We start from the raw sequence: 27,563 nt of genomic DNA, 5'->3' as shown, positions 1-27,563 counted from the left end.
GGCAACAGCCACCCAGGTAACCCAAATTTTTAGTAGCTTCTGTATAATATCATTAATGCAAAAGTTCAGACCCAAATGATGACTCCATTTTCCATTGTCCTGAATGCAGAAATTTCTAATAGCTTCTGTATAATATTAATGCATAAATTCAGATCCAATACGGAGATCCACATCACTAAAATGCTAATAAAATTCAGCAAAGAGGTCATTACACGACTCATTTTGGCTATTTGGATGATTCAATTTCAATTGAACTCATGCATATATTACAAAACCAATTACTAATTTTCACCTGATTTTCAAACACGGCCTGAACAAATGTAATGTATTAATAAATACAAAGAAATAATAAAGGCAGCAACTTGCAACCATTTATTTTGTTATTTAAGCTTTCATCACCCTTCTATACATTGTATAGGAACCCAAAAGGACATACAAGATATTCTATGCTGAGAGGACTCTCTCATTTCTTCCTTTCTATCTTATTTTACAGCCCCCTTCGGAAGACAGAGACAAAATATGGATATACTTGCACCTTTTAGAAAACTTACATACAGACCAACTAATGAAAGAATTGCACTCAATATTACAGAAAAAAGACAAGTAGTTGAATGACATGTCCCCTGAAAGAAACCAGAAAAGATTTGAATCTTCAAGCAGTGATGTTTGGGAAATTATAGGGACATTCAAAAAGAGGTAAAAGAGAAAAAGAGTAGACTACCTTTACTTGGGACATATGAATTGTTATGAAGTGAATGCAATGATCCTATCTGCTATCTTTGTCCGACAAATTGGACACTCGGAGCAAGCAAGCGAACAAGGCTTGCATACTGTCAGAACATGCAAAGATTGATAAATATTCTGAAATGTAAGCGTAAAGCACAAATGATATGAAAGGTTAAAGATTACTCACAGCAGAAGTGCCGGCAGGGAAGAAGTATTGCTGCAGTCAGTGCCTCAAAGCATACTTTACACATATGAGAGTTTGCATCCCCATTCCCAAATGTCTCTAGCTCTTTTTCTTTCATCTCTTGCATCCGGGCCTGAAAACATTGAGATACAACACACATCAGCTCTAGTTATCCAGCTTCCAAACGCATGAGATTAACGGTTGTTAGGAGCAAATCTTTTCACTACTATTGATCAGTAATTCTTTAAAAATGTACATTTAAAATTCATTTTTTCTGTGAACATTGATTCACCAGACCTATCTGAAAATGTTTAACGTACAGAATGTGGCCCATTAAGTAGTTGGATTGCATTCACACTTGTGTTTCAGTAAAGTTCTTTTACTGGTTCTTCAGATTTTACAAAATCTTTAAGTCAATAAAAAATCTAACACTCATTATACTAGTTGCATTTTATCTTCATGAGCTAATTGCACATAAAAATGTATAAAGACGCATCAAAATTATCTACTTGTTGAGAAACAAGTCATAACAAAGTGATAGACAAATCCAATTTGTTGTGCATACAGCCTAAATTATTGGCTACATGCTAGAAATTTGAAAAAAAAATAGCTGGTGAAGTGGACACACGATATATCAGAAGAATTCAGAGTGAAACCATTATAACCTCAACAATGTAACAAATCCTACTGTATAGTTGGTGAAACTATAGCCATCACAAATGCATTATTCTAGTGATACATGATCTTGAATAAGAGATTATTACATGAGGAAAGCACCCCAAATTGTAATTTGCAACTGAAAAACAAGAAATACACCAAACTCGAAGAAATAAAACAAACCTCAAAGTGCAGTTGGATAAAAGCATTTCGTAGACCCAATATCAATCAGGAAGAATGAAGAATTTAATGACAATACCAATCATATGCATGAAACATCAAGTTAACATTATCAATTTTTACCTTAAGAGAAACAACAAGAGGCTCTAGCTCAGGACCATCATGAACAGTTTTTGGACCATCTGAAAGTTGGGGATCTTTTTGGTTGATCTCATTGTTCTCATCACCATTTATTTTTGGATCACTAGAAATATTGTTTCCACTATTAGATCTCTCACAAACATTGCGCTCTGTCACAACTCCCCCATCTTTCTTTAACTTAGCTACAAGAACCCACATGCTTGCTAGATCATTTTCCAAAGCACTCTCCCTTTTCTTTGCCTCCTCAACTTTCTTCTGGTATTCTTCTTCTGCATGTTCCTTTTCTGCTAAAGCAGCCTCAAGAGCAGCCTCTCTTTGTTTTCTTGCCTGCAACTCCATTTTAATATCATCTGGATCAAGACTCCAGAACTCCACATCATCATATACTGTCCCAGAAACTTCACTAGACCTAGTAGAGAAACGACCCTTTCTCCCAGGCTTAAAGCCATCAGTCTTGCTATCAGAATACTTGCGGCTAGCACCATTACCAGTTGGCACTCCAGCACCTCTAGAATATGCCATTTCTTGAGCAGCCTGCAGCTCTTTTGCTTGTCTTGCATTCTGCAAGGAAAGCTTGGTGACTTCACCTGCCAAATTTTTCAGTTCAACAGCAGCAGCAGATGCTAATTCCTTTGCATAAGAAGCTTCTTCCGCCAGCTTTTGATTCTGTACACGCAATCCACTGTTCTCCTCCATAAGCTGAACATGTTCCAGCTTTAGTTTCTCATTCTCAATCTCCTGTTTAGGAAAAAGAACACAGGTAAATTAGTAGCCATATCCAATAACAGCTCATTGAATTTGTTCCCCCCCCCCCCTTCTTGGGGGATAGAGGGAATAGTAGCAATGCAGGATAATAGAAACAAAGATTTAAGTATCAGGATCCAGGATGAGATCCATCTTGGCCAATCCCTGTGTGTGTAGCCAGCTATTTCAAGCACACAATTTATGAAATAACTTTTAGTTTTCCTGAAATATTACTGTTGTTGATTCAATAGTGTGCTCGGTTGATTCCAAGTAAAGGCTAAAGTGAATTCTTTAGCGGAAGAGTGGATTCTCTTTACAGACTTTGGTTGATTCATAGCCTGAGGTTTAGGTGGGTTTATATCCTGTTTTATCGTTCTTTCTCTTTATCTCCTCTCTATCCTCCAAAAAATTAGCAAGTTTCAGGTCAAAATTCTTTATTCTATAACCTGCAGCTATACTGTTCTACCAGATTTTCAGTTTCAGATTTGATCTTAATTTAGTTTTAGTTACAAAGTTGATTGCTTATAAATTCTGATATATGATTTCTATCGTTTCATTGTTCTCAGATTTCAAGTTCTATTTCAAAACCCTACAGTTGTAATTGAATTGGGGTTTTCTATTTCAAGTCTGCTTCTTATAATTCTGATTTGCATGCTGAAACTGGATACTGTTTACTGCTCTATCCTAAATTTGAATCTCTACTTCAATTCTGCTTTGAGTTCTTAAAGTTCAATAATTGATCCTGCTGTTTTGGTTTGCTTTTCAATTTTCCTAGTTCCAATAGGGTTGCTTCATAACTTGAGATCCCTCTATCAGAAATGGATAAACTTTGTTGGCATTCTCTACTAGTTTGATTGACCTTGTGATCACTGTTTCAAGTGCAAATGATCTGTTTTGTTCAAATTAAATTTTCTATTTTTCTGGTTCTAGTTCCTATTACACCTCCAATCCGTTGAGCTAATCTCCCACTGAGTTTTCTTTGGTTCGGGATTAGTCTTCATAAATACCATAATCTATATTTGATATAAAAAAGTAGGCCCCTCAAAGGTAGCATAATCAAGGTGACAGAACGGTGATGAGCTTAGGAGTATATCACATTATAGAATAACATATCACCATGTTTTAATCAATTTGTAGCACAAACATGTTTCAACTCCAAATGTACTTACAGTTCTAACTGCAGTTAATGGGGGGAAGAGATCCAGGAACAACCCAATTGTATATCGGTTCAGAAGTTTCAAGAAAGAAAAAGGCGGAGGGAAGCAAGCGACATCTCCAAACTTATAGAACTTTTTCATCCCCCTAATGCAGTGTAGTGCATGAAGACAAAATATTCAATGGAATTCAATTGTTGAGAAATCATGACTTTCATAATTTAATGGTAGAAGCCCATTGAAAAGTTGATGACCATGTGTTGGCCTTGCAGCAAAACCACATACTGATTGAGGAAATTATAACAATAGACATAGTTGTCAAGGCAGTTAGGTGACTCAAGGCGGTTAGGGGGGGGGGGGATTAAAGGCGACACCAAGCACCCTTCCAGCAAATGGCGCCTAGTTGACGCCTTGACAACCATGATAATAGACATTTATTAGTATGAATGCAGTATATTTCAACTATATTTAGTAAAATTAAGAACATACAATATCATCCAAAATTCAAAAAATGGCAATAGATCCCAGTAATCACCTGAGACTGAATTTTCCTTTTCAACTCCTCCATATACTCTTCGGAGATGCATTGCTCAGAGGAAAATGAAGATCTATCACCCATGACTGAAGCTGACTGCTGCTGTAGGAGTTGTACTTTCTCTTGCAATTCCTTGTTCTCTGAACACTACAAGCAAAAAAAAAACAATTAACACACTTAAAAGACTCCAAAATAGAGGACAAGATTTTGGGAGATGGCCAGAGCATTTCCTATAATCAGGATGGTTGAGCTGTATCTTCCAGGGGTAAAAAAAAGTAATGACCATGTTAATATATGTGTGCATATGTATATCTATATTACCTTATCCTGTAGCTGTTCCTGAAGGACACGATTATCTGCTGATTTTATCTGCATCCATTAACATCCGAACTTTCAACTGAATTACAAATCTGAATAGTTATTGCTTGTGAATAGCCAGCAGCTCCCACCCGCAGATACCACTAACTCAAAAGGCTAATGCTCAATCATGTTCTAGCAATACCCCCTTTGAAATCCACTACTGTAATGCCAAAAAGTATACTTTACTGTCTACTCACCTCTAGCTCAAAACTCTTCTCATTGCACTGTGTCATCAGTTTCATCAAAGTCTGTTTCATGGGAGAGCAAAATTTAATTGCATATGACGATGCAAGATAATACATTTGAAAGCCAGATAAAGGCAAGAAAGAGTATTGACATCAAAAGATAAAAGAAAATACCTGCTGCATATCAACCAATGATGCATTAGATATTGAAGCCTCACCACTCTCAGTAATCCGCTGCTCTAAAACTCTCATTTGCATCCTTTTCTCTTGTATTTCACGTTCCAATTTCTGAATCTGCATCTTTTTTTGGGAGCATACACCAATGGTAAATCAGAACTTGAAAGAAAAGGACCTTTGTTCAAGCATGGAATGTGAATGAACATTCAAGTCACATGGCAGTAATGAGCAGAAAAATAGATCTGAAAAATAGATGTGCATATCCTCAATTAAAGTCATCCGTATAGCCTATCAACCAAATAAGTACATTTGGGCAACACAAAGAACAGCCAAACTAATCAGCTGACTCATATTCAACTACCTTACCACGGGATTTAGCAAGATGTCCATGTTAATAGAGAAAGTACTGATCATAACAAGGACACTTGAATTTTAATTTTTCAAAAGTACACAACCTCAGTACTTCTGCTTTCTATACAAAGTCTATACCCATTTTCACAGTACTAGCAGTGTCAAAGAATCTATATCTGTGCTGTTCATCATACTCCTGAATTAAAGGAGATGGTTGCAACTGAAATGAAAGAGTTTGCAGAGCATGGCTATCCCCCACAGATGCAGTTCAGCAATTATTTGGGAAGATTTGCAACAGGGGGGGGGGTCTTGTTATGGTAAATTCAGCATTTAGGGGTAGGACTCCCTCTTTTCTGCGATTATGTTTGGAACTTCTCTTTTTTCACTTAAAGCAAGCAAATTCGAACATCTTAAATTCCTAAAGCAAAAGGAGACAGTTCATAATTTACCATCTATCCAAAAAAGGGTATATCCAGTGCATGAGGCTCCCACCACTATGGGGTCTGGGGAGGGTCATAATTTACCATCTATCCATGCTCATAAAATGACAAAGTACATCCTGTTTTAAGGGAATAAAGGCATTACTCCATTATAAGAGTAAGACTACAAGATGGGTGGAGAACCAACTTGAGATGTTCCTCCTCACCTCTAGAAACAACATCAAACTAGGAAACTGCATAAAACTACACCCAGGGAACCAACCATTAATTATGCATTGCCTACAACACCAGCCAAGTTCATGTTTGACATGAACCATGCAAAGCCCAGAAGAACTAATTCGGCTGCTGAGTAATCGTTGACCACATCACTGAATTGTTTGGTTTTATTAAGAATTCACTAAGGTCAGAAGACCTGGAGAGTTAACTAGATTCAACTTTGCTAGAAAAAAGGTTGAGAGGGGATTCGACGGGTTGCATAAAGTCGTTGTACTTTATTTATTACATATACAAATACTAGAATCATAGAAAATAGAGTTGATTGGAGGGCAAGGATCCATGTAGCAAACCCCATTTAGCTGGGTTAAGGCTGATTTGTTGTTTGTTTGTTTGTTTAAACAAAATACTAGAATCATAGAAAATAGGGGGGGGGGGGGGGAACTGTACAATAAGGGCTTGAGTAATATCTCTCTAAGAAACTGTGTAAAGGTTTTATAACAATAAAATAAGGAAAAAATAGGGACGTGATAGGAAAATAACTATACTACCATGTTTTAGATACATTTCTTGTCTGATATCAGCCATTGCAAATAAGTAAAAATTATCAGATAAGTATTGAAAATAAGATGTACATTGTAAAATCCATTTGAGAAAAGGGGAAAGTAAGGATATTGGGAAGTTCTAAAATTCCTAAAGTTTGGGCTTTGGGGTTTGTTAATATATAAAGAGTTTGAAATAAAGAAACACCAAAATATTCCCATCATCAACAGTTGTTGCTACTGAATATAACTTTATTTCCTTTAAAAAAAAGGGGTAGAATTTCATCTAAATGAGATTCATAGGCTTTAAAAAAAAGGGGTTTCTCCTGAATTATTGCCTCCAAGGTGAAGAAACCAAAAGCTAAAGAAGGAAATAGTAATATAATAAAGAAGGCATTGCTTTGTCATAAAGGTCTTTGCAGCCATTAAAGGATGTTACAATCAAGTAGGCAGCAAGCCTCAACCATCATCATCAGTTGGGACTCGCAATTTGGTTTATTTACCTTCTGGCTAGCAATGAAACAGAAGCAAGAGGAAAAAAGAGGGAGGAAGAAGATTAGACCAAAAAAGTTCCTTTTCTTCACATAATTGTGTTTAAGAAGGTTTTAGACTTCCAGAGAAAAGACATATAAGAATAGATGTTTCTCAAATAAATAAATGTTATCTTCAACTGGTTAATGTAACCTTCCCTGGTACAACAAGTTTTTATTGACTCGCCGAGTTAGCAATGCAAAGTCGACTCCATCGGACTCGGGATTAGCAACGCAAATCTTTCAAAGCTACCATGTTTCAGTTACTCTTAGCAAATATGCATAATATTGTGATTCAATTGGGTCACTTGACCAAGTCAAAACATGGTTTCCAGACCTGGAATTCACACCACAAGCATCCAGGACCATATGATCTGTTCTGTTCCTAATTAAACCCCTTACAGATGATTAGAGTTAATGACATTCACATCAAGGAATATATGCAGATTGGAAGAAATCAATACTTGAGTTTTTGAGGCATCAGGATCATGGACAGACTGCTCCACTAAGCGCTTAAGGGTGCTGGTGCTGAAAGCAATCTCTCCAGCAAGCATCTTAACCTGTTCAACAAGGAGATCCATCTGATCTGCCATCGTCATCCCAGCCTGCATTCAATATGAGAATAGAAAGGTATAAACAGTTGAACTTAAAAGTTCACTCAGTGCAAGAAAGGATGTGGGAGAAAAAGAGGAAAGAGCTCTGCTGACATTGCCAAGTTTTATAACTTGTCATTGTGATATTTTCCAGTTGCAAACAGCAAAGTATAGAGACCCACAGTTCAAAACAAAGCTTTCTAAAAATCCAAGATTGCTTAAATCTGATTTATATTAAAGGAGTTATGTTCCGGTCAAAGTTAATTTGGTGTGCACAAATGCCGTCAAAATGGCTCCGAATGAAAATTATTTTTTAATCATCAAAACAAATGAATATTACCGCACTTTTGGTTTTTAGCAATGTTTTACCATATTAAGATTTATGGAATTTATAGATTTGAAAAAAACTCCAGCATTAGAAAGTTGAAAATTTCACCTACCGTCAAAAATCAATTTTTTGTTCTTGAACTGGGGGTTGACTTTTTATCCTTTTGAATTTTGATTTTTTAACTATTTTTATTGGATTCAAATAGGGGGTATTTGCTTATTTATGAACAGTATCTTAAGTAAATGAAATACAAATACAAAACCATTTACTTAAATGATAAATAAGTGTCTGTCTTGACAGCTATGATTCTGATTCTCAGTACAATGTGTGTCCACTAGTAAACTTAAGTCAAAAACCACAAGTACCATTTTGAGTGTTTTTTTTTTTTAAATAGTTCATGCATTGTGTTTAGAATGTCAAATTAGGCTGTATAAAAAAAATCATATAAAAAAAAACCATTCTTGGGCCTCGAAACCACCAGCTTGAGTTGGCTGGGAAAAAATCACAGGTTTCGACTAGTTTCGACCATATCTCGGTTTTTTTTTTGGCTGGTCGAAACCCGAGTTTTAGAACCTTGGTACCAAATATGACCTCGGATAGAGCCTATTGGAGGGCAAGGATCCATGTAAGAGACCCCATTTAGCCGAGATTCTCTTGACTTCTTGTGTTGTGCCTCTTTCCTCTTACTTTCATCTTTCACTTTCATTTTTCTTTTATTTTCCATCTTTCATATGTCATTTTTCATTTCTCATCTCATTCCCCATCCCACTTTTCCCATCTCTTCATTTCACCTTTTTTGTTTAGGCTGAGCTTTGTGCCTTGCTCTGTGAGAGAGTATGGTGAGATGTCATTGGTGAGAGACTAAGATACGGTGAAAGGCCATGGGTGAGAGACCCGAGTTTGAGAGAGACTACCCTATCTTCTTCCCTTCTTCGATTTCTTGTTTTTAATTTTATTGTTCTGAAATTTCCTGCAAATCTGTGAACCGATCGAAGTATTTACTGTTGCTGGACCTGTCCTCTTGTCTCTTGTGGGCTGGTTATCACTTGTGATTCGTCTACATTATTGGAGGGACTACTTTTCCTTTAAAATCAGGAACATAGCAAATGTAAGGGGAAAACTAGAACACTTGAGCTCAAGACAGTGCATACACCACAAACCACTGTGCCACAGCTCGCCTTTTGACATCAAATATATTATTATTACGTACTTTTGCCTTTTCTAACAGTTTTTTGCATTGGAGCGTTTAGATCTGATGGTTGAACCAGTGGTGGCCGATCTTTCTGTCTAAACAGCCTGACAACCAATCTATTTTCTAAAACATTGCTTTGCTCTTTTAGGCATTTCTGATTTTTTGAGCACTTAGGAGTGCAAAAAAGAAGCTAGCATCATACAATTCAATCCCATTCCATAAGATAGATGATCCAAAACCTCAAAAAGTAAAAGGGCAGTGAATGGTGAGGAACTGACTCAGCTGCATTTAAACAGTAACAGCTAAACATTTGACAGCCAGTACCCATGGGAAGTAAGATGATCTATGGGATGAATACCGTCCTTAGTGGCCGTCCAGATGAAAATTTGAATTTAAGTGGGAATTCCCTTCAAGACTAAGACATCAACAGCAGATTCTAAATAGCCTCTCCAATGGACATGCATGGAGGAAAAGCAAATGAGATGTTCTTCTATGAAAAAGAATACATTAAATGCAAGGAAAGGAAAAAATACAGCATGCATATTAGAAAGCTCACATAGACAAATTCATTACCCCCAAAAAAATTTGGCTTAAAGTTTCTATTATACCGCAAAACTAACTGCATGAGCTTGATGAGCAAAACCAACTGTTGAAAGTGTTAAGATCTGTACTACATGGGTATTACTGTCCTGTGGTACTTTGGTTTCTTTATAATTAGTCAAGATATGGGGAGTATCCTTATCCTGTTGCATGTTTAGTCATAGAGCTTATTTTAGTCTTTTAGTGTTAGTTTGATTCCTGGTAAAAAGACATTGACTCTTAGTAGTTTTCCCACGAAGAGTATAATAACTGGTATTATAAATAAAAGGCAGAGCACCACGATAGGGATATACTGAATTTATCGTGGTTCAGCAATTCTCCTTCCTCCTTCGATTCTCTCTTTCTTCTTCTCTTTCTCTAATTCTCTCTTTTTAAAGCTGTGTGTGGAATGGTTATTTACTTCTCTGTTGTTACAGAAAGAATAAGCAGAATGGCTCACACCAGCTGCTAGAAATTGCATACAGTTTAGTTCAATTGATTACGTGAAAATCATTACAATGTTAATATAAAACCTTCAGTACTAGAATTAGTAATACACACATACATATAAGAGCAAAAAAAGCATACCGCTTGCAGTCTTGAACTGCTCGCAGTCCCACTGATAAGTTCACCCACTTGAGCTGATTCTGTGATGGAATTGTTAATTGGTGACAGTTCTTCATTCCACTTGCTTGAAGATCTTTTGTGTCTAAGATCATTGGGGGTGTCCAGTGGAACTAAAATAGTGGAAGATGGAGTCTGGTTTTGACCTTCAACAAGCAACTGAGAACCCTCACGCAAAAGGTCCAATTTCTGGTATTAAATGACTCAAATTATCAGTATCAGAAATGTTCTCCAGATTGAGACATCTATAGAAAGTGAATAATTAGCACACAGCCTCAATGTACTTTATATCACTAAAATAAAGAGAGAAAAATTAAGCAGACTGCCAAAAAAGCCAAATTTACATTCAGAAAACAGAAATCATGATTTCAACCAATCCAAACAATGAGATGAAAGGGGGCACAATGATCAAATCTGACAAAAGATTAAAATGGCGATGGGTATTCATAGTGGCAATAAGATTATTACAATACTAAAAGGGATAAGAAGCGACAATAGCAATAACATAGATCTTTTAGCAAAATAAAGAGACACTACACAAACCAAGGCTGTCAAAATGCAAGAACACACATGCACACTAGATTTATCAGTAATATTGATCTTTCATTACATACTTTTTCTGCAACTAATGATTTTTTAAAGAGATAACCCCGCTATATGTATAAATTTCTTATAAGTAAACTTGCTATTTCATTAATTTTTCATAGAAAACTATGTTTTTAAGAAAGAAAGACTCACTATCAGGGAAAAATAAAACTCATTATATTATTGAAGGTACTGAACAGAAAGAAGGAGGAAAGGAATATAGGTCAGCTAAGGCTTTGATGTATTTAGGCAGAAAAGGTTAATATTTGATGAACAAATCATCTACTAGGAATGCAACTTACAAAAATAAGCAAACACCAAACAAATCCATCGCACTATATATATATATATATTGCCTATTTTTTAACGAAGAAAAGTTCACAGACTTAAGGAGGAGCTCTTAATCAGCTGACTAAAATTAATCAAGCTTTGTTGTGCTAACTGCTAGTGTCAAGGAAACTCGGAAAATAATCTGAAAGTTTTTCTGGCAATGTAAAGATATTTGCCTTTTTATTCCCTTATCCATAGGCATCAGATCATGATTGTTAGTGTGATTCAGAACGTACGGGGAATCACTAAAGGAATGTGGAAGCTTACATCCTCTTCAACAGAATGGTGCCGTTGATGACTAGGTACATCACCTAAATATCCAGGAATTGTATTCTTTGTAGAAACAAGGATTAGCTTTGTTAGCCTCTGTATTCTACTCATCAATGCTGCCTTTGCTTCCTCTTCTTCCTCTAATCTTGACTGCATTTTCACTTGGCCTTGTTCCAACTGTTCGAAAAACAAGGAGGCAAGAAAATAGCAAGAGTCAGAAAAGCTAAAACTAACACAAGTGAACTTTTTATTTCCCAAAGTAACAGATAACACAATTTATCGCCCCTAGACAACTAATATGTATAGCCATCAATTTTTAACATATAGATATGCAAGGAAACCTGTTGTTTCAAGCTTATAATCTCCTCATGACTAACACCAGCATGCATCCCCTTCTTTAGGTGATCAAGTTCTTCTTTGAGACTCGAGATTTCTCTTTGGTACTTTTTAATCAATGACTTCTCATCAATGATCTAGAAAAAAAGCATTCAAACAACAATGAAATTGTAAGTTCTCATTTTAGGATACTTGAGACATATAACATGACTGTATGGCACAGCATAATTAGTCGTTTACCTTATTGCGTGAAGCATAGATTTCCACTCTCTTTGCCCTGCTTGCAAATTTCAATGTATTGTGAGTCTCCTCCATGCTGCTTGATGCAGGAGTAACTGTGCATATGAGCTGCAGAAAATGCATTAGAAATAATCAAAAACAAGATTCAACATAAGGATGAGTAATATGCATTTTGCATGATTAAATCTACTCAAAAAACAAAAAGGGAAGGTGGGAAAAAGGAAGAGAAAGAGAGGAAAAAATTTATTTGGGAAAGAAATGTAATTTTATGCACTCAATTTTTTTATGAAATTTCAAGCAGCTAATAATTATGGGAACCAGAACAATAATCACAACAGCAACACCAGAAGAAAAACAATAAGATGCAGTGCCAAACAATTATTCACTAAACAGATGATTGGTTTCCCCGCATAATACTCACCGAGACATGCCCATGCCCACTCAATGAGGATTGTAGAAGGCGGGTAAGCTTAGAATCACGATATGGAACATGAGATGCTTTCCCCTCGCTCAGTTTTCCAATTACCTTCAAATTTTAACCTCACAATCAGAGCCCACAATTTAAAATAGGCTAACATAAATCAATTGCAATATAATTATTGAGTACCAAGGCCATATGTAACACATAAATCTTCATGAAACACCATCCCCTTCAAATTAAGGCAGGAAATGAAATAAAATCTAAAAAACAACGCATTTTCTATTTATCCACAATTGCCAAGAAAAAAAAAAACCAATGGAGCATAAAATAATTTTTCTAGTGGCCTATAGCATAAGCAATGGATGAGTATGCTCCATGCCACATCTTCACATCTTCGACCATAATTGAGTCCTATTGTATAGGATACCAACGAAAAAAAAATAGTCTCAATATGTACTTAAGGCATTAGCACCTACAGTTCCAAGAGTAAGAAGGCTTTTGTTTATGTAAGATCCTTCCTTTCTCCTTAGTCCAGTTGTTTCAGTCTTTGAACTCTCAGATCCAGCTAAATCAATCAAATTCTACACAGAAACAGGAAGTAAGATGACAATCAATGAAGACGAACCACGCTAAATTCATCAGTAAATCACTATTAGCATACCAGTTGAGAGAATATCACTCCATCATATTCGTCATCATGAGCACTACTTTCAATCATCTGCAAAAAATTGAAAGAAAAAACAAAAGATGTGACATAAACAGGAATCATGCAAATAAAGTTTACTCAAGAAGACTGATAGAAAAATACAACGTAAGTACATGGTGAAGTAAATAAAAAGTGCAATAAATTTCTGCTCATGAACCAAAAAGGCAACAATGATGCAGCATGGATACATTTCCAAACAACACAAACCAACTAATTTTGGCCACGTGGCTGATGTGGCAGCTTCCAGCCATATGGATATGTCGGATTCCTCATGGATTAACCACATGTCAAATTCTGTAAACAAAGTCAATAATATGGCCAACCTATATTCAATTATTTCTTTGTACCATGGACGGCCCATAATTTTGGCCCTTAACTTTGATTTTTTAACCATACTTTGGCCTGCTGTTTCACGATGTATAAAATTGGGTTGGGCTTAAATTTTTATATGTAGGTAGGGATGGTGGGGCCAACTTGTGCACCAAATTTGAGGGCCAGGTGGATTGCCATGTAGTAGATATCAAGTAGGATGTCTGTGCTGCTACCACCTGCCAAATAGATATCATCATCCATGCAGAAGGATTGCAGAGTACGATTAAAATCAACTACACAATGTATGTCTCTAGTGACATTAGCATAAGCCTTCTCTGCCATTTCCTTATGGTTGCAAGCCTTAGAAGTCGCATCTTACAGCAGAATCTTATGCTGACTTGCTGAGCACCATAAAAGGCCCCACTTCATCTTCATCCTAACATTGAATCCTTTCACCGTTATCCCCTATCTGCAAGCCAGCACCATTGAGGCATTGACAACAAGAAAAACAAATTGTAGAGATTTTCCACTCTTATACCCAAGGTTCACTATTGTTACATGGAAATAGACTTTTGAGAAATGCAACCAAACTAAAATTTTAGATCTGGAAAACCAAGGAAACACTAGCAAATACCTACAGTTCTAGGTGAAACCACAGTAGTACATTGTCTTTAGAGGGTGTTTTCAACTATAACAAACCACTTGACCTTGTTCGTAAGGAGATCAAGACAGTTGATTTTCTTCTTACTCCACAAACTGTTCGTAAGTCAAAGTACGTGTTTGATGATGCCGATCAAATGGTGAAAATACTCCCATTATATAAAACTCAAGGGCGAAATTTTTCAAACAAGGGTAAATAATGCAAGACTGGTGTGGTTTGGTTCGATTTCTGGCTCAAACCATGGCCTTGATCGAAGAGGTAGTTCATATCTAGTTTTGTGAACCAGATAAAGTTAATCCAATATGTGCAGCCAAGTTAGAAGTTTCTACATAGCTAGCAGTTTGAAGGATTTCAGATATCCTGTAACCTTATCTTCCCTAAATTGTGGGGCTTAGTTGGAGTTTTATCTTATCTTTGTCCTGTCATTAAAGTGATGGTAATTGGTTGGATTAGGAACTCCATGAATCTAGCCCTTATTTAAATAGTATTCTTTGATTTCATTTAGTTATCTAGACGACCCAAGGCGTAGGAGGGGGCCTGGACACAAGGCAATACCTACAAGGTGACCAAGCAGACTGGATGCCTAGGCGTCGCCTTGACAACTATGTTTAGTTTTAGTCTGTTTAGGACACTCCACATAACATGCGTATGGGAGAGTTTGGCTGTTATCAGTCATCCTTATTTTTAGGATGTTTTAAGTCAATCAAGGACTCTTCCAAGACCTAGTGGGAGACCAAAAAACTCCAACACAACAGTAAGGTTTAGGGGTGCAAGTTTGGCCCTGTCGGCCCGAACCCGCCCTGAGCCCGAACAGAGCCTGGGCTGAGATATTTGGCCCTGAGGGCGGGTCAAGGCTGGAAATTTCTGGTCCTGAGTCAGGGTCGGGTCGGGTTAGGGTTGAGGCTTAGGGCTAAGCTTGGCCTGGCCCTGCCCGACCCTGATTTAAGTTATACTATAAAATAGATGTTGATATAATATATACATTATAAACTTTAAATATCACCCACATTTTTTTATATAAAATATTATATATGAAGACAATAAGTGATATAATACATTTTATTATAGTGTTATTTTATGTAAAATTGATAATGTTCTCCCCGGCCCGACCCTGAGGGCGGGTCAGGGTTGGATTTTTCTGGCCTTGAGTCAGGGTCGAGTCGGGCCTAGGCCTAGCTACGGGAACTTAGGGTTGGGCTAGGGTTCTATAAAGCCCGGCCCAACCCAACCCTGTTGCAGCCCTAGTAAGGTTGCTCTATTGCGACCGGGTTCGAGTTAGTAAACGGCCTCTCCGCGAAGAGGGAGTAAGGCTGCATACATTATGACCCTCCCTAGACCCCACAGTGGTGGGAGCCTCGTGCACTGGGTACTACCTTAAGGACTCTCCCAACCAAGGTTCGAAATCTAGGTTTCAATCAGCCCCAAAACCTAGTATTTTTCCAGGTCAAATCGAAACCTTTGTTTCGAGGCCCAAAAGTTTTTTTTTGTCCTGATTTTTTTTGTGCTGCCTATTTTTGACATTTTAAACCTAATCCATGAATTAGTTTCACAAAAAGAACACTCAAATGGTACCTGTGGTTTTGACCAGGTGGGTGGAGGGAAAATAACATATAAGTAAAGCAGAGTAACAGGGTAAGAAAAAAAAAATCTTTAATTTAGCAGTGATCAAGTTTTGTGCTTAACAAAGCATAATTAATCATAGTTCTTTGGCTAAAAATAAAATACCAGTGCAAATATGGTGTGACTTCGGCTACTCAACAAGTTGAAATTATTTGAACCAACATGACGATGTTCTGTCATTAAAAATATCATCAGTTAGAAACTGTAAGGATAGGAATTTTCAAATGAAATATACAAGTGCCAACCAAAAAAGGAAATTTGTACAGAAAGAGATCAGCAGAGATCTCATAAAATACCTTCTCCAGCAGCAATAAAAGAAAGAGCATGCCCAGGGGATAAAACAACCTCCTCCTTTATACCCTCAACATAGGTTCCCTGCAAAACTTTTTGGTTTGCAAAAATTAACCCAAGAAAAATCACATATAACACGGATCATACCATCTACAAGGAAGAGAAGGTCCCTTTGTTCAAATACAGAATGCTCCCTCCACTAAATGAATTTTTTTTTTTTTTTTGGGTCCACAAAATCAAGGGTTCCAGTAAAAAAGAAAACTGAATGGCAGCCTCAGAGAGTTCTATAACTGCTCATAAAAATGAAATAAAAGACTACAAAATCCTTAAAACTTGCAAGAGAAGCAGGTATAGGAACTACAAATTTCAGCAAAATTAACTTTTTGAACCTGAGCATCTTCTCTAACACGCAGATTTTGTCCTGTTGGGTCAAGCAAGTCATTTATCACCTAAATCATAAGAAAATATCATTTTGTATTAGAAAACATTCACTTGAAGAACTAATAGAACCTCAATATGGAAAGAAAAAAAAAAACTCAAATTCAAATAGCATGAGGAGATAAGTAAGAATACCAATAAACATGCATTGTTATTGAACGTGATGATCAAATAAAATTTCTACATTGAATATTCACCCCAAAAAAAAAATTCTACATTGAAAATATGAAAAATAGTTATTTGATGTAATGCCTAGTTAGTAAAAGGGAACAAACATAATCATCAAGATAAGAGTGTAAGACACGAAGATATTCACTAACCCTTCGCTTGACTAGACAACAGATAGTACAACTCACCTCATTATAAATTTCAAGATATGAAACACGAAGTAAGAACTCTCTTCCTGGAGTCTGCGAAGAAAACAATACAATTATGCCATGTCCAAAAGCTAATGAAAAATTCAACGCTGGGGGGGTAAAAAATGTTTTAAATGTGAACAGAGCTATTGTATCTGATCATGCAATCTGTGTATAATATTCAAGGTAACATCAAACAGACACCACAATGCCAGTAACTGATAGAATCATTGGCAAATTATTTTAGTTGCCAACTTGCCAAAATGATCCACTAGCTTGTTATCAAATAAATTAAGTACATAGACTCTAACTAATTTGAAGTAAGTAACAAATGCTTTTATGAAATTAAACACAATGCTAACTTGGTTAAGAAAAATGGGTTACAACAGCCAGTTTCTCACATCAGCATAATGAATTGTATGAATACACTTACATCTTGGATCATGCTGAACACATCCTTGATGGCCAATGGAATAACTCCTGGAGAATTCTGATCTCCCTGCCAGGATTAAGAACGGAAAAGAGTAATAAGAAAAGGGTACAGAAAAGCACCTATGCACGAAATGTTTGAAGTCATACTGAGAAGTTCTTAGAAATAATATATGCACTTTAATGATTGACAATTGTTAATGGAAACAAAAGATGACAAAGTACAACCAATAGACTACACTAAATAACTCAAGAATCAATATGCACTGACTTCAACTAAGGAAGATAATAAAAATATAATCCCGAACTAATGGAACAGCAAATGTAAAATACAAGAAATATCAAACACCAAAATGCATGTGAAAGCACAAGCACATGTGCAGAACTAAAGCCAGCAAACCCATCCAAGTCCTCTGACACCAAATGCATCCATAATGCTCAATAAGGTATAACTCGCCTCAGGTCCCACAGCGCTGAACCATACCAACGGCACAAGTTACCTTGCTCAACCACTCTATCCTCATCCAACTCATGTAGTTACACCAATTGAATGAGGCTCCTAATGCGCTACACGCTCATGACACAAAGTCCCCACACAAGGACATAAATATGGTTATCAGAGAGCAATGTTCAAAATTTGGGTCAAATGACTGAAATTTAGCAATTTTTCGGTTTCGACTGTTGTCGAAACGAAACCAGGTGCATTATATGGGTCTTACCAAGTTGTGGTCAAAATCTTGTCAGTTTCAGTGAAATTCCAACCATGTTTCGTTTTCGGTATTGTTTCAGCCGAAACGATACAAATCCTTTGTATAAAATGCACGGTATCAACTGAAATGGATCAAAAAATTTGACCCATTTCGCTAGTTTCGACAATTTCAACTCCAAAGGGGAAAACTACCAAGAAAACCACAGCTTTTATGGTTTTTGGCCAAATCACTCCCATATTTTTGTGGAATAAGTGTTGAGCAAGAGTGGAACACATCTACAGCGACGACTTGCGGTATTTGTGAAAGTTTTTTGCAAGATTCAAAGTTGAAGGTATATCACTTTTTACATAAATAGATTTTTTCAGTTTGGAGATCTACACCCTAGGTTAGGGTACCTCCAGTTTGTTGACGATTCCATTTATATGGCTGCCGTGTAGGGTTTCGAGCATTTCTTCCGACATACTATGACATTGCCACCATTTGTGATGCAATTGGAAGATAACTTTCTTCGGCAACAACAACAATCTGCTAGTGGTTCTGATCCTAACCAAAACTCAAAGTGGTACTAGGAATCTAGGATGGGCAGAGGGGTCCACTGTAACTTGATTGTACTCTTCACTCTTCAGAAAGTTTATAATTAACCATGTATAACATTTGATAATTATGCAATGGTTTCTAATTTTATGTTTATCCATTCCTAATGCATATTTTAGTTGCTTTAATTGAATTATGTTAGTTCTAACATTAAATTTTGTGTAGAATAGGTTTATATTACAGAAAGTATACAGCAGCGCACAATGTACACTACCAACCTAGGATTCGAAGCCAAGGGACCATTTTTTTTATGTGTTTTTCTACAATCTAAAGGTTTCACTATGGTTTTTTCCTTTTTGTGAATAAAAAATTCATTGCCAAGGAGAAAGAGAAACAAGGACTACCCTAAAAGAAAGGAAGAGAAACAAACAAACAATACAACAAATATAAAACCCCACCCTAATGTAGTCCTAGATAGACAAAGGTCTACTAGGAGCCAGGCAAGTTAGGATCTTCTAAAACAGCTGGCTGATTGGGCAGAATAGTAATTTTAGGTCAAAAACTAGGGTTATGTTTAGGGTAGTGAGATTGGATCTTACTTGGTAATGATAGGCAGGTCTAGGGGAAGCTATTAGTGAAGGTTTGAATGATGTTTAAATAAAAAATTAAAATTCAGAAATTTAGGGTTAGGGTTTCAGGTTTTGGGAGAGAAGGGGGTGATGGAATTTAGGGTTTAGAGTGAGAGATTTGGACTGGGGTTTGGATCGAGTACTAGGGACAGTGTGGGGGAGATTCGGTTGTACTTTGGAAGGTTTTGGCTGGTTGAATAGTTCTAGACAGATTTTGGGCTATTGGGTTTTAATGGGGATGAGGGGGGATTAGGGTTTAGTTGAAGGTTTGGAGGTAGATGCTAGGATCGAGTGTAGGTAGGACTGTGAAGGTACTGTGATTGAAATTTGAGTGTAAATTGATGGGGAAAATGGGCTGCACAGGAATTTTAGGGTCTATGGAGTTGGGGTTTAGTGGGAATCGATTAGGGGAATGTAGGTTTAGGTTGGAGGATTAGGAGAAGAAGGATGGTTGCAGGAAAATTACATTAACTTACTGAATTTTAGGTTCTTCAATGGCAGCTTAAAGATGAGCTTGAGCAGGACCTCCCGATCTCAACAGATGCAAGGAGTCGATCGGAGTCCACCAACCCCTTCCACCTTGATATGACTCACAAGGTCTCCTTGATATTACCCACAAGGAACACTCTCAAAGAGCTGAACAGCAGCAGCAATGGCTGCAGCATAGAAAACGATTTTTTTAAAGTCTGAATAATTTTGTGGGGGAGCCTCCCACGTTTTATTAATGTAATAGGCCTAAGGGCCTGATTCCTAAAACAAATCTGATTCCCTCTATTCAGAAATCGTGGAGAGGTGGAAACAAACAACTTAAAGCAATTAAAACACCTAAAATCTAAAAGATTCCTAAGTAGCCAATAGGATATAAGATCCTAACAGCCAATAGGAACATTTCACTTAAATTGAACCAAGTATGAACCGGTTCAATTAAACAAAAAAAACTAAGTATAGAATGCAGAAAATTAAAACTAAGGCTAAAATAACTAAGTATAAAACTAGTCTAAGGCTCCAACACTAGGTCCTATGATTAGGGCAACTTGTCTTGCTTGCGGATGCTTGGATCTGCATCAGCTCTCCCCGTCTTAAAAACATTCATCTTCGATGAATGGGTGAACTTCTAGCAACCATCTGCAGGATTCCAAGTGCTGACCTGGATTGAAGAAATCCGACCTCGAACTTTATGGTGATGAGGGGGAAACAAGATGTGATTAGCAGCTTTAACACTTCCCGGACAGAATTCTGGTGAGGCTGGAGTAGTAGGAATAAAGTCTTCAACTCCTGAAGACTTCTCTTCAAAGAACCAAGGTGGCATAACAAACTCTATGTGTTCAACCTCCATAGAGCCTTCAGTGTTAGTAGCCATAGTTGTCACGGCGGTTAGGCGACCCAAGACAGTGGAGAGGGTCAAAGTTTAAGGCGACACCAACTAGGCGAACAAGGCATCCGCCTAGGCGACCAAGGCGCCCAAGTCGACCAAGGCACCTAGACACCTAGGCGCCGCCTAGGCGATGCCTTGACAACTATGTTAGTAGCCTTCTCATCGAGCTTCACCTCTTCAAGAACAGCATCTTGAATGTTATTGTCTTCCTGTGGAATGCTCTCAACCACCTCTTCATCGTCTGCCATTTCATCCATCAATACTTGAGTAATAACATGAATACCTCGAGTATCATCACCCAAATCTTCATAGTAACCAAGCACATTATCATCATCAGATGGGGGATAAGCATGTAAACCTGGTTCATCATTATCATCAGGGGTGCCATCTGCTTTTGCAGCCACATTGACAGGTTTATGCTTTTGTGGGCACTCCCTGGCATAGTGTCCAAACTCATTCCAGTGGAAACACTTGTGAGTATCACTATTGTCTATGGGGGCTTTACCCTTATGATCAGCACGTGGAGGAGCTGTAGGGCGGGAAGAACTACCAACAGAATAGCCTGATTAAGTAGAACCAGCAACAGAACTTCCAGCTCGAGTATGACCCATTGGTAGTAGACTGGAATGCTGAAAAAGTTTTGTTGGTGTATTCAGTAGAGGAATCAAATCTTCTATTTCCAACCAATAATTCTTCAGCCTTCAATGCCTTCTCAAAACAGTCTGGAACATCTCTAACATCAGCTACTCCAATACCTCTGACAATATCAGCCCTCAATCCCAGTCGAGTACTCTCTCTAGTGCCAATGCGAGAAGATAGAGCATCGAACTTTTGCATGTACTCAGATACAGTCATGGTCCCTTGACATAGGGAGTTGAATTGATCTTGTACCTGTGCTCTGTAATGCCTGGGCAAGTATTTCTCCCTCAAATCATATCTCATATCAGCCCATGTAGTGGGAGCATGACCATCAAGTTCCATGTCCCTTTCTATAGTTCGCCACCATTCTCAGGCAGGGCCAACCAACTTGGTACGTGCCAGTCTCATCTTCCTATCTTCAAGCAAGTCATACCAATCAAAATAGTCATCAAGGGCAGCAAGCCAATCATAAAATACCTAAGGATTATGGTTCCCATCTAACTCTTTCAACTCGAGCTTCACCTTCTGGGTGACATACCTTCGATTAGGAACTTCATCATTAGTGAAATAGGATCTCATGTACTCTTCAAAGTTAGGTCTTCTAGGCTATTCTCTGCTTCTGTTCCTGTCTTCTCTATGCCCATCTCTGTCATTCCTGTCATATCTGCATCTATCCCTGTGATCTTTGTATCTTTCCCTGTGATCTCTGTGATCTGTGGAGTGATCTCTGTGATCTCTGGAGTAATCTCTGTGATCTCTGGAACGATCTCTATAATCTCTGGGTTGATCTCTGGAGTGATCTCTGTGATCTCTGGATTGATCTCTGTGATGCCTTTCTCTTCCCAGAGTTCCATGCACTTCGGATTGAACTTGAAATCTGTCCTCTAATAGGGAATCATTGCTGTCCCTAAGAGGGGCAATCTATTTTTGCTCAATTACTTGCAGCCTTTCAGTGATAGTTCTAATCTCTTCAGTTAAGGTCTTCTGATCAGCAGTAAATTTCTGAAACATCTCTAACATTGCTGCCATAGGAATGGGTGGGTGTGGCAGTACTTTATTTAGCACTGGATTGCCATGTTGATCCATGACTCTGATACCAATTAATGTAGTCAAAATCTATAGAGGAAGAAACCAAAGAGAAAGCAAGCCAAAATCTATAGAGGAAGAAGAAGAGAACTGACAAGAGAGAGAAGATAGCTTGACGATAGATGGTGTCTCTATCGTACAGCCTTCATGTCTTTATATATAGAAACCAAATAATAAGAATACAAAGGGGGATGAGAGAGATCAGCTCACAAACGCGAAGGACTGTTTGTGTGCCAGAACAGTAATGGGAAAGGCCACAGGCCTCGCACCATACTCACAACCCGTGAGAAATCTCAAACTCAATCCATTATCAAATCTGTCCAATGTATCAAGTTACAAGCATATAAATAAGAAAAGAAAAAGACTAACAGGGAAACAACTGTACTAAGATTCCTAACCAAAAAACAACTCCAAAACTTGCTAAACTCTTCCTAGGTATCCTACCCAAAATAAAAGACTAGATAATATTTTTCAAAAATAAAATAAATCTTCCTAAATATCCTACTGAACCAACCAACCATACTTGGACCAGGTTCTTGGCTGGGGCTCTCAACAGGTTCGGCCCAGTCCAAGGAAGTGCTCCTGCATCACTGGTCCCACTAATTATAGTGATTCGGTTTTGGCTGACCTCACGTTAGTGATTTAACGCCTTCACCTGGCCATTTCAAAGGCTACTTGGATGCAATTATTGAGGGGGAATCCAAATCCATGATTACTTGTTCGCGAGTGAATTAGGATGGAGCTTGGATATATATTCACCTCATTCTAAAAACAAGGTCATTATTGGTGCAATGGAATTTTGCCCTCTTGGATGCTTAAATCAACAAACTCCCTTATTGGTGAGGGAAGGGATTAACAGGGATACCTTGTATGTGGGGGATTATCCCATGACATAGCACCCACCCCCAGTTTTTTCTCTCTTTCTCCTTTGATGCTTCCCTAGGCTTTTGGTTCTAGAGGACTTGCTCCGGTTCTTTTTTTTTTTTTTTTTTTTGCGTGTGTGGGGTTGGGGGGGGGGGGGTGATGAAGTTGATCTTGTTATTGTTGTCATTGCACTTCCATGGCATTTGTATAGCTCTTTTCTCTTTCAAAAAAATATAAATATATGGTCATTTACAACACACACATGGAGGGAAAAAAAAAAGATCCACAAGCAGCTAACAGCCTAACACTTTATTGTAGGGGTGTCAAACTGGTCAGTTTCAGTTAGGCCTTAATCGGTCTTGTGGGCCGAGACCGAAACTAACCAATTATGTAAACAGTCCTCAAAGCCAAGACTCAGATTGATTAACAATTAGCCGGTCGGTTATCGGTCCTGACTAATTGGCCCTTAATTTGTCCTTTACTGATCCTTAATCGATCTTAGTCTATCAGGCCATCATTGGACCCAATATCAAAACCAGTAGTAGTGTTAAGTCGGCTGAGCTTCCTACCCTTATTTATAGGCATCACATTCTCTATTCCCTCTCATAAGTTTCCAATGTGGGACTAAAAAAGATAACCTTTTGCTCCAAGGGATCCAAGGGAGGAGAAAGGACTACGAAGGTGCACTCATTTTTAATCCCACATTGATAATTTAAGAAGAGAAGGAAAGGAGAGTATAAATAAGAGGAAGAGATGGTGGTGAGCTTCAAACTTGGTTATTAATGGCCCAACTGGTTTCAACATTGTTTGAATTATTGGTTTGGCCAAGTTGACACCCTTAATCACGCAATTAGCCATCAAGACACTTAATCAGTCTATCGGTCTGGACCAAGGCCGACCAATTAATTTAAATTAAAAAAAAAAAAACAAATCTTAAAACTGAAAGCAACCGTTTAATAAAAAAATTGGTCGGATTCAGTCCGGTCTATTGGTTCAGGCCTGGTTTTGACTCCTCTACTCTATTGCAACTTAACAGAGCTACTCCAACTTGATTCATCATTCCTGAAGACAAAATGTGGAATGAAAAAGACTGGGGGGGGGGGGCGTGGAGGGGAGACAAAACAACTATAGATGAAACTAAGGACTTACATGCATAGTGTGTGTCTTCCCACTGCTAGTAACACCATAGGCAAATACTGTCCCTGCATTGTAAGCAATGTATTGTTTTGGTAAAGGGTATTATCAATGAAATCAAGTCCACTTCAATAATTGCAGTGTTCCGCCCTAGGGGGGAAAGAGAACAGAGACGTTCATGTCATGCAAAATATGGTTATCTTTCCAGGGCAGCTAGTTCCATATTCAGGCATGGCAAATTATAAAATCTCGGAATGAGATACACTACCATTGACACCTTCCATCGCAGCCTTGACTACAGGTCGAGCAGCTACATCATAAACTTGCTGGGAAGTTGTATCGGGCCCAAAAACTCTATCTGTAAAATCAGAAGAACATTTAATAGACCAGGTAGAAATAGCAAATGTATCAAAATAGCATACTATCAACAGTAAACATATGACATCCCACAAAGAAATATGGCGATATGGACAAGACTTCATGTTATATTTTGATTCACCATTTCAACAACTTTTAGCAAATGGCAATATGGATAAGCCATCAGTAATATGCCGTTATGCAACCAGTTCTATAAGCAAAAAGAAGAGTTCCAATCAAATTGTTAATTCTGTCAATGAAAATGGAACCACTAATACATAGTTGTTGGACCTGTTTAGATGCATCAAGTGATGATTGATTGAATAAAGAAATGGCGCCATTTATACAGTTATGCTCTTGATTAATAAAAAGATATAATGGCTTCCAGAGAAAAGCAGTTTGTAACACAGCTATGCATAGATTGTATCTCAGCTATGTTTCTAATAATTTCCAAAGATGCAGTTCAGTTTTCCAATTGGAAGCTGGAATTCCGGCAACAGTACCAAATGCATAGGCCGTTGCAGGATTGTACTCGCTGCGGACGATTTTATCCCCATCAGCATACCACGCGATCTCATCTCCCCGCTGAAATTCTCGTTCACTACAGCCAGAAATCCAAAAGCAAAATATTAAGCTACACGGACTGAAAATGCAACCCTAAATCCTAAAACTGAAATTCCACCAATGAAATAACCCAATGGATCTACCACAATCGTTCCAGATCTAGTTCTAACCACACCTCATCGGCCTAAATCGAACCGTAACAGAAATGCTATCTCCCGATCTCGAAGTGTCAACCGGCTCTCCAATGAGCTCATCCGCGGAAGCACAACCAGCAGGAGTACGACTGCCATAGCCTATGGAACTAGGGTACATTGAATCGCTGGGGCCACGACTGGGCGTCATAGATCGAGTAGTGAATCCACTTCCAGAACTATAAAATGAAGAAGTGGAAGGGGAACAAGAACGAGGAATGAATCTGCCGTTGAGGAGCGATGACGACGAGGATGAGGAAGGGTAAGAAGTCGTCGGTTTCCGGTAACTGAAAGGTGAACTGCTTCTCCCCCTCGACGAAGAAGCTGCCATTCCTGGAAACACCACCGACCGATGGCGATGGATCCTACTCTCTCGAAGAGAATAAGAAAAGAGTATAACAATAGTAAGTACAAGAAGACGAAGAATGAGAATCTGACTGTCAGTCCTCACATGCTCACAAAGACAAAGTGAAGAAGAAGAAGAAGTAATCCTTTTCTATTTCTTTTCTCTCAATAAAAATAAAATTAAAAAAATTAATAAATAAAGGAATAGTTCGCTGAGACGCTTTTAAGCGATGCTGCTGAAAACGAAGCTAAGAAAGGAAAACAAATTTCATTATAGGAGAGAGAGAGAGAGAGAGTGGCAGTGTGCGTGACTAAGTGAGTAAGTATTTTGTGTTCCTTCATTTTTAAGACTCTTTTGAGTTGCAGAGCCAGAAGTGGCTCACCCCGAAAAATAAGAGAGAGAGATGCAGGGGAAGAGATGGAATGGTGACGTGGTAGTTATGCTGACGTGGCAGAAGGATGGTTCGGGGTCAAGTTTAAACTTGGTAGAATACCGCGCGACCAGAGACCAAAAGACAAAAAAAGCTTTGAAAAAAATTGAAAAGTAAACTTAAACAGGCGGGAATAACTGTTCAGTAATGTAGATTTGTAGAAGAAAGTACTGTAGCGGAGAGTCTACAGAGACTGTGAGAGCGCTTGTGTGTGTGACAGTTGTCAATTGTGACCTAATTTGTGGGGATGAGCCGTGAATAGCATTTTTATAAAGAAAAAAAAAAAAATCTAAACAATGTATGGAGCACGGACACTTGGACCCGGAGGCGAGGACAATGAAGACGAGCAAGGTGGGAGGACTGCAACTGTGTCGTGCGTCCACGCGTCTTGTGGTTTTCTGGGCCCCAATAGTTGTGAGCCGTCCATTTTCCTAGAGGGTGATGATCTTGATTCTTAAATGAGGTGTACACTGTACACCTGAACTTAGTGTCATTACGACCGTTTGATCTTGCTAATTATAAAAGGAAAATAAATTGAAAATTAATCTCCTCCATATATAAAGTTCATCTTAATTATCCGAGATGATGAAAAACGTAATATCATTTGAAGGCTCAACACTAAAGCTTGAATTGATACTGGTATATGATGACACATTCAAGGTCTTAAATGATTGATATGAAACTCCAACTCCCAAACTCTTATGAGAAGTGTTTTAGTAAATTGATATTGGGATCGATATTAGTCTTAGCCGATATTGATATGATATTGATCAGGATTGGCTTGTATCATTTTGAATAAATATTGTTTTATTTGCATTTTTACCCTTGGCAATACCCCGTGGATCTAGTATATCGACCAAGATACCAATCGACCGAGCAGTCGATCCAATATTGCTTCTTTAACCATGCTTATGAGTTATGATAGGTTTGAGAAAAGAAGGCATGGTGTTATTCACTTATTTGTCATTTCAACTGTCCCCGACACTTGAGGAATCTGGCACAGTTCAACTTCAGCCCTCGATGATCACTTCTGGACCTCAAGTATCCATTACTAATATAAATATCTATATATAACAGCCCGTATCGGATGATTTTGCTCTTAATTTTAATAAAAGATTCATTTTTTAGAGAACTTATTGTTCCATCAATACGTGGCCGATACCAATATGATTGATACATATCGGCCATGTCGACATCGATATTTAATTCCATAGGAGCGTGCCATGCAGCTTGCAAATTAAGGAATCCATGTTTATGTTCCCTAATCTCTAAAT

General features: G+C 37.9%; 1 protein-coding gene across 3 annotated transcripts; it reads right to left on the bottom strand.

Annotated features, from left to right (window-relative positions):
• Positions 1-267: 267 nt before the first annotated feature.
• On the bottom strand, positions 268-26,044 carry LOC122661326 (kinesin-like protein KIN-7D, mitochondrial). 3 transcript variants are annotated; one of them, XM_043856685.1, is made up of 25 exons: positions 25,498-26,044; positions 25,262-25,359; positions 24,670-24,759; positions 24,417-24,469; positions 17,435-17,500; positions 17,002-17,055; positions 16,597-16,656; positions 16,213-16,291; positions 16,022-16,089; positions 13,279-13,335; positions 13,094-13,198; positions 12,618-12,722; positions 12,197-12,304; positions 11,962-12,093; positions 11,618-11,797; positions 10,400-10,624; positions 7,584-7,724; positions 5,041-5,166; positions 4,879-4,929; positions 4,643-4,690; positions 4,322-4,468; positions 1,871-2,626; positions 914-1,043; positions 722-830; positions 268-623 (listed from the first exon to the last, which is right to left on the bottom strand). In XM_043856685.1, exons 1-24 carry the CDS (start codon positions 25,842-25,844, stop codon positions 745-747), a joined length of 3,312 nt encoding a protein of 1,103 aa, XP_043712620.1. In that variant the 5' UTR covers positions 25,845-26,044; the 3' UTR covers positions 268-623; positions 722-744. The 3 variants fall into 3 exon arrangements, with proteins under 3 accessions (XP_043712620.1, XP_043712621.1, XP_043712622.1); XM_043856686.1 differs by having other exon boundaries at positions 268-627; positions 725-830; XM_043856687.1 differs by having other exon boundaries at positions 5,041-5,160.
• Between the last annotated feature and the right edge of the window lie 1,519 nt (positions 26,045-27,563).

Source organism: Telopea speciosissima, chromosome 5, assembly GCF_018873765.1.
Source record: "Telopea speciosissima isolate NSW1024214 ecotype Mountain lineage chromosome 5, Tspe_v1, whole genome shotgun sequence".
Taxonomy (NCBI): Eukaryota; Viridiplantae; Streptophyta; class Magnoliopsida; order Proteales; family Proteaceae; genus Telopea; species Telopea speciosissima.
Note: the sequence above shows the minus strand (reverse complement) of the source record. Positions and strands in the feature narration are given on the sequence as shown.

Excerpts from the sequence above, each read along its gene's own strand:
- LOC122661326 (XM_043856685.1), bottom strand. The coding sequence starts at position 25,844 with ATGGCAGCTTCTTCGTCGAGGGGGAGAAGCAGTTCACCTTTCAGTTAC. Across the intron at positions 24,470-24,669 it reads TGCGATGGAAGGTGTCAATG|GGACAGTATTTGCCTATGGT; the intron begins GTAGTGTATCTC and ends CTTACAATGCAG. Across the intron at positions 16,657-17,001 it reads ATCTTGAAATTTATAATGAG|GTGATAAATGACTTGCTTGA; the intron begins GTGAGTTGTACT and ends CTTATGATTTAG.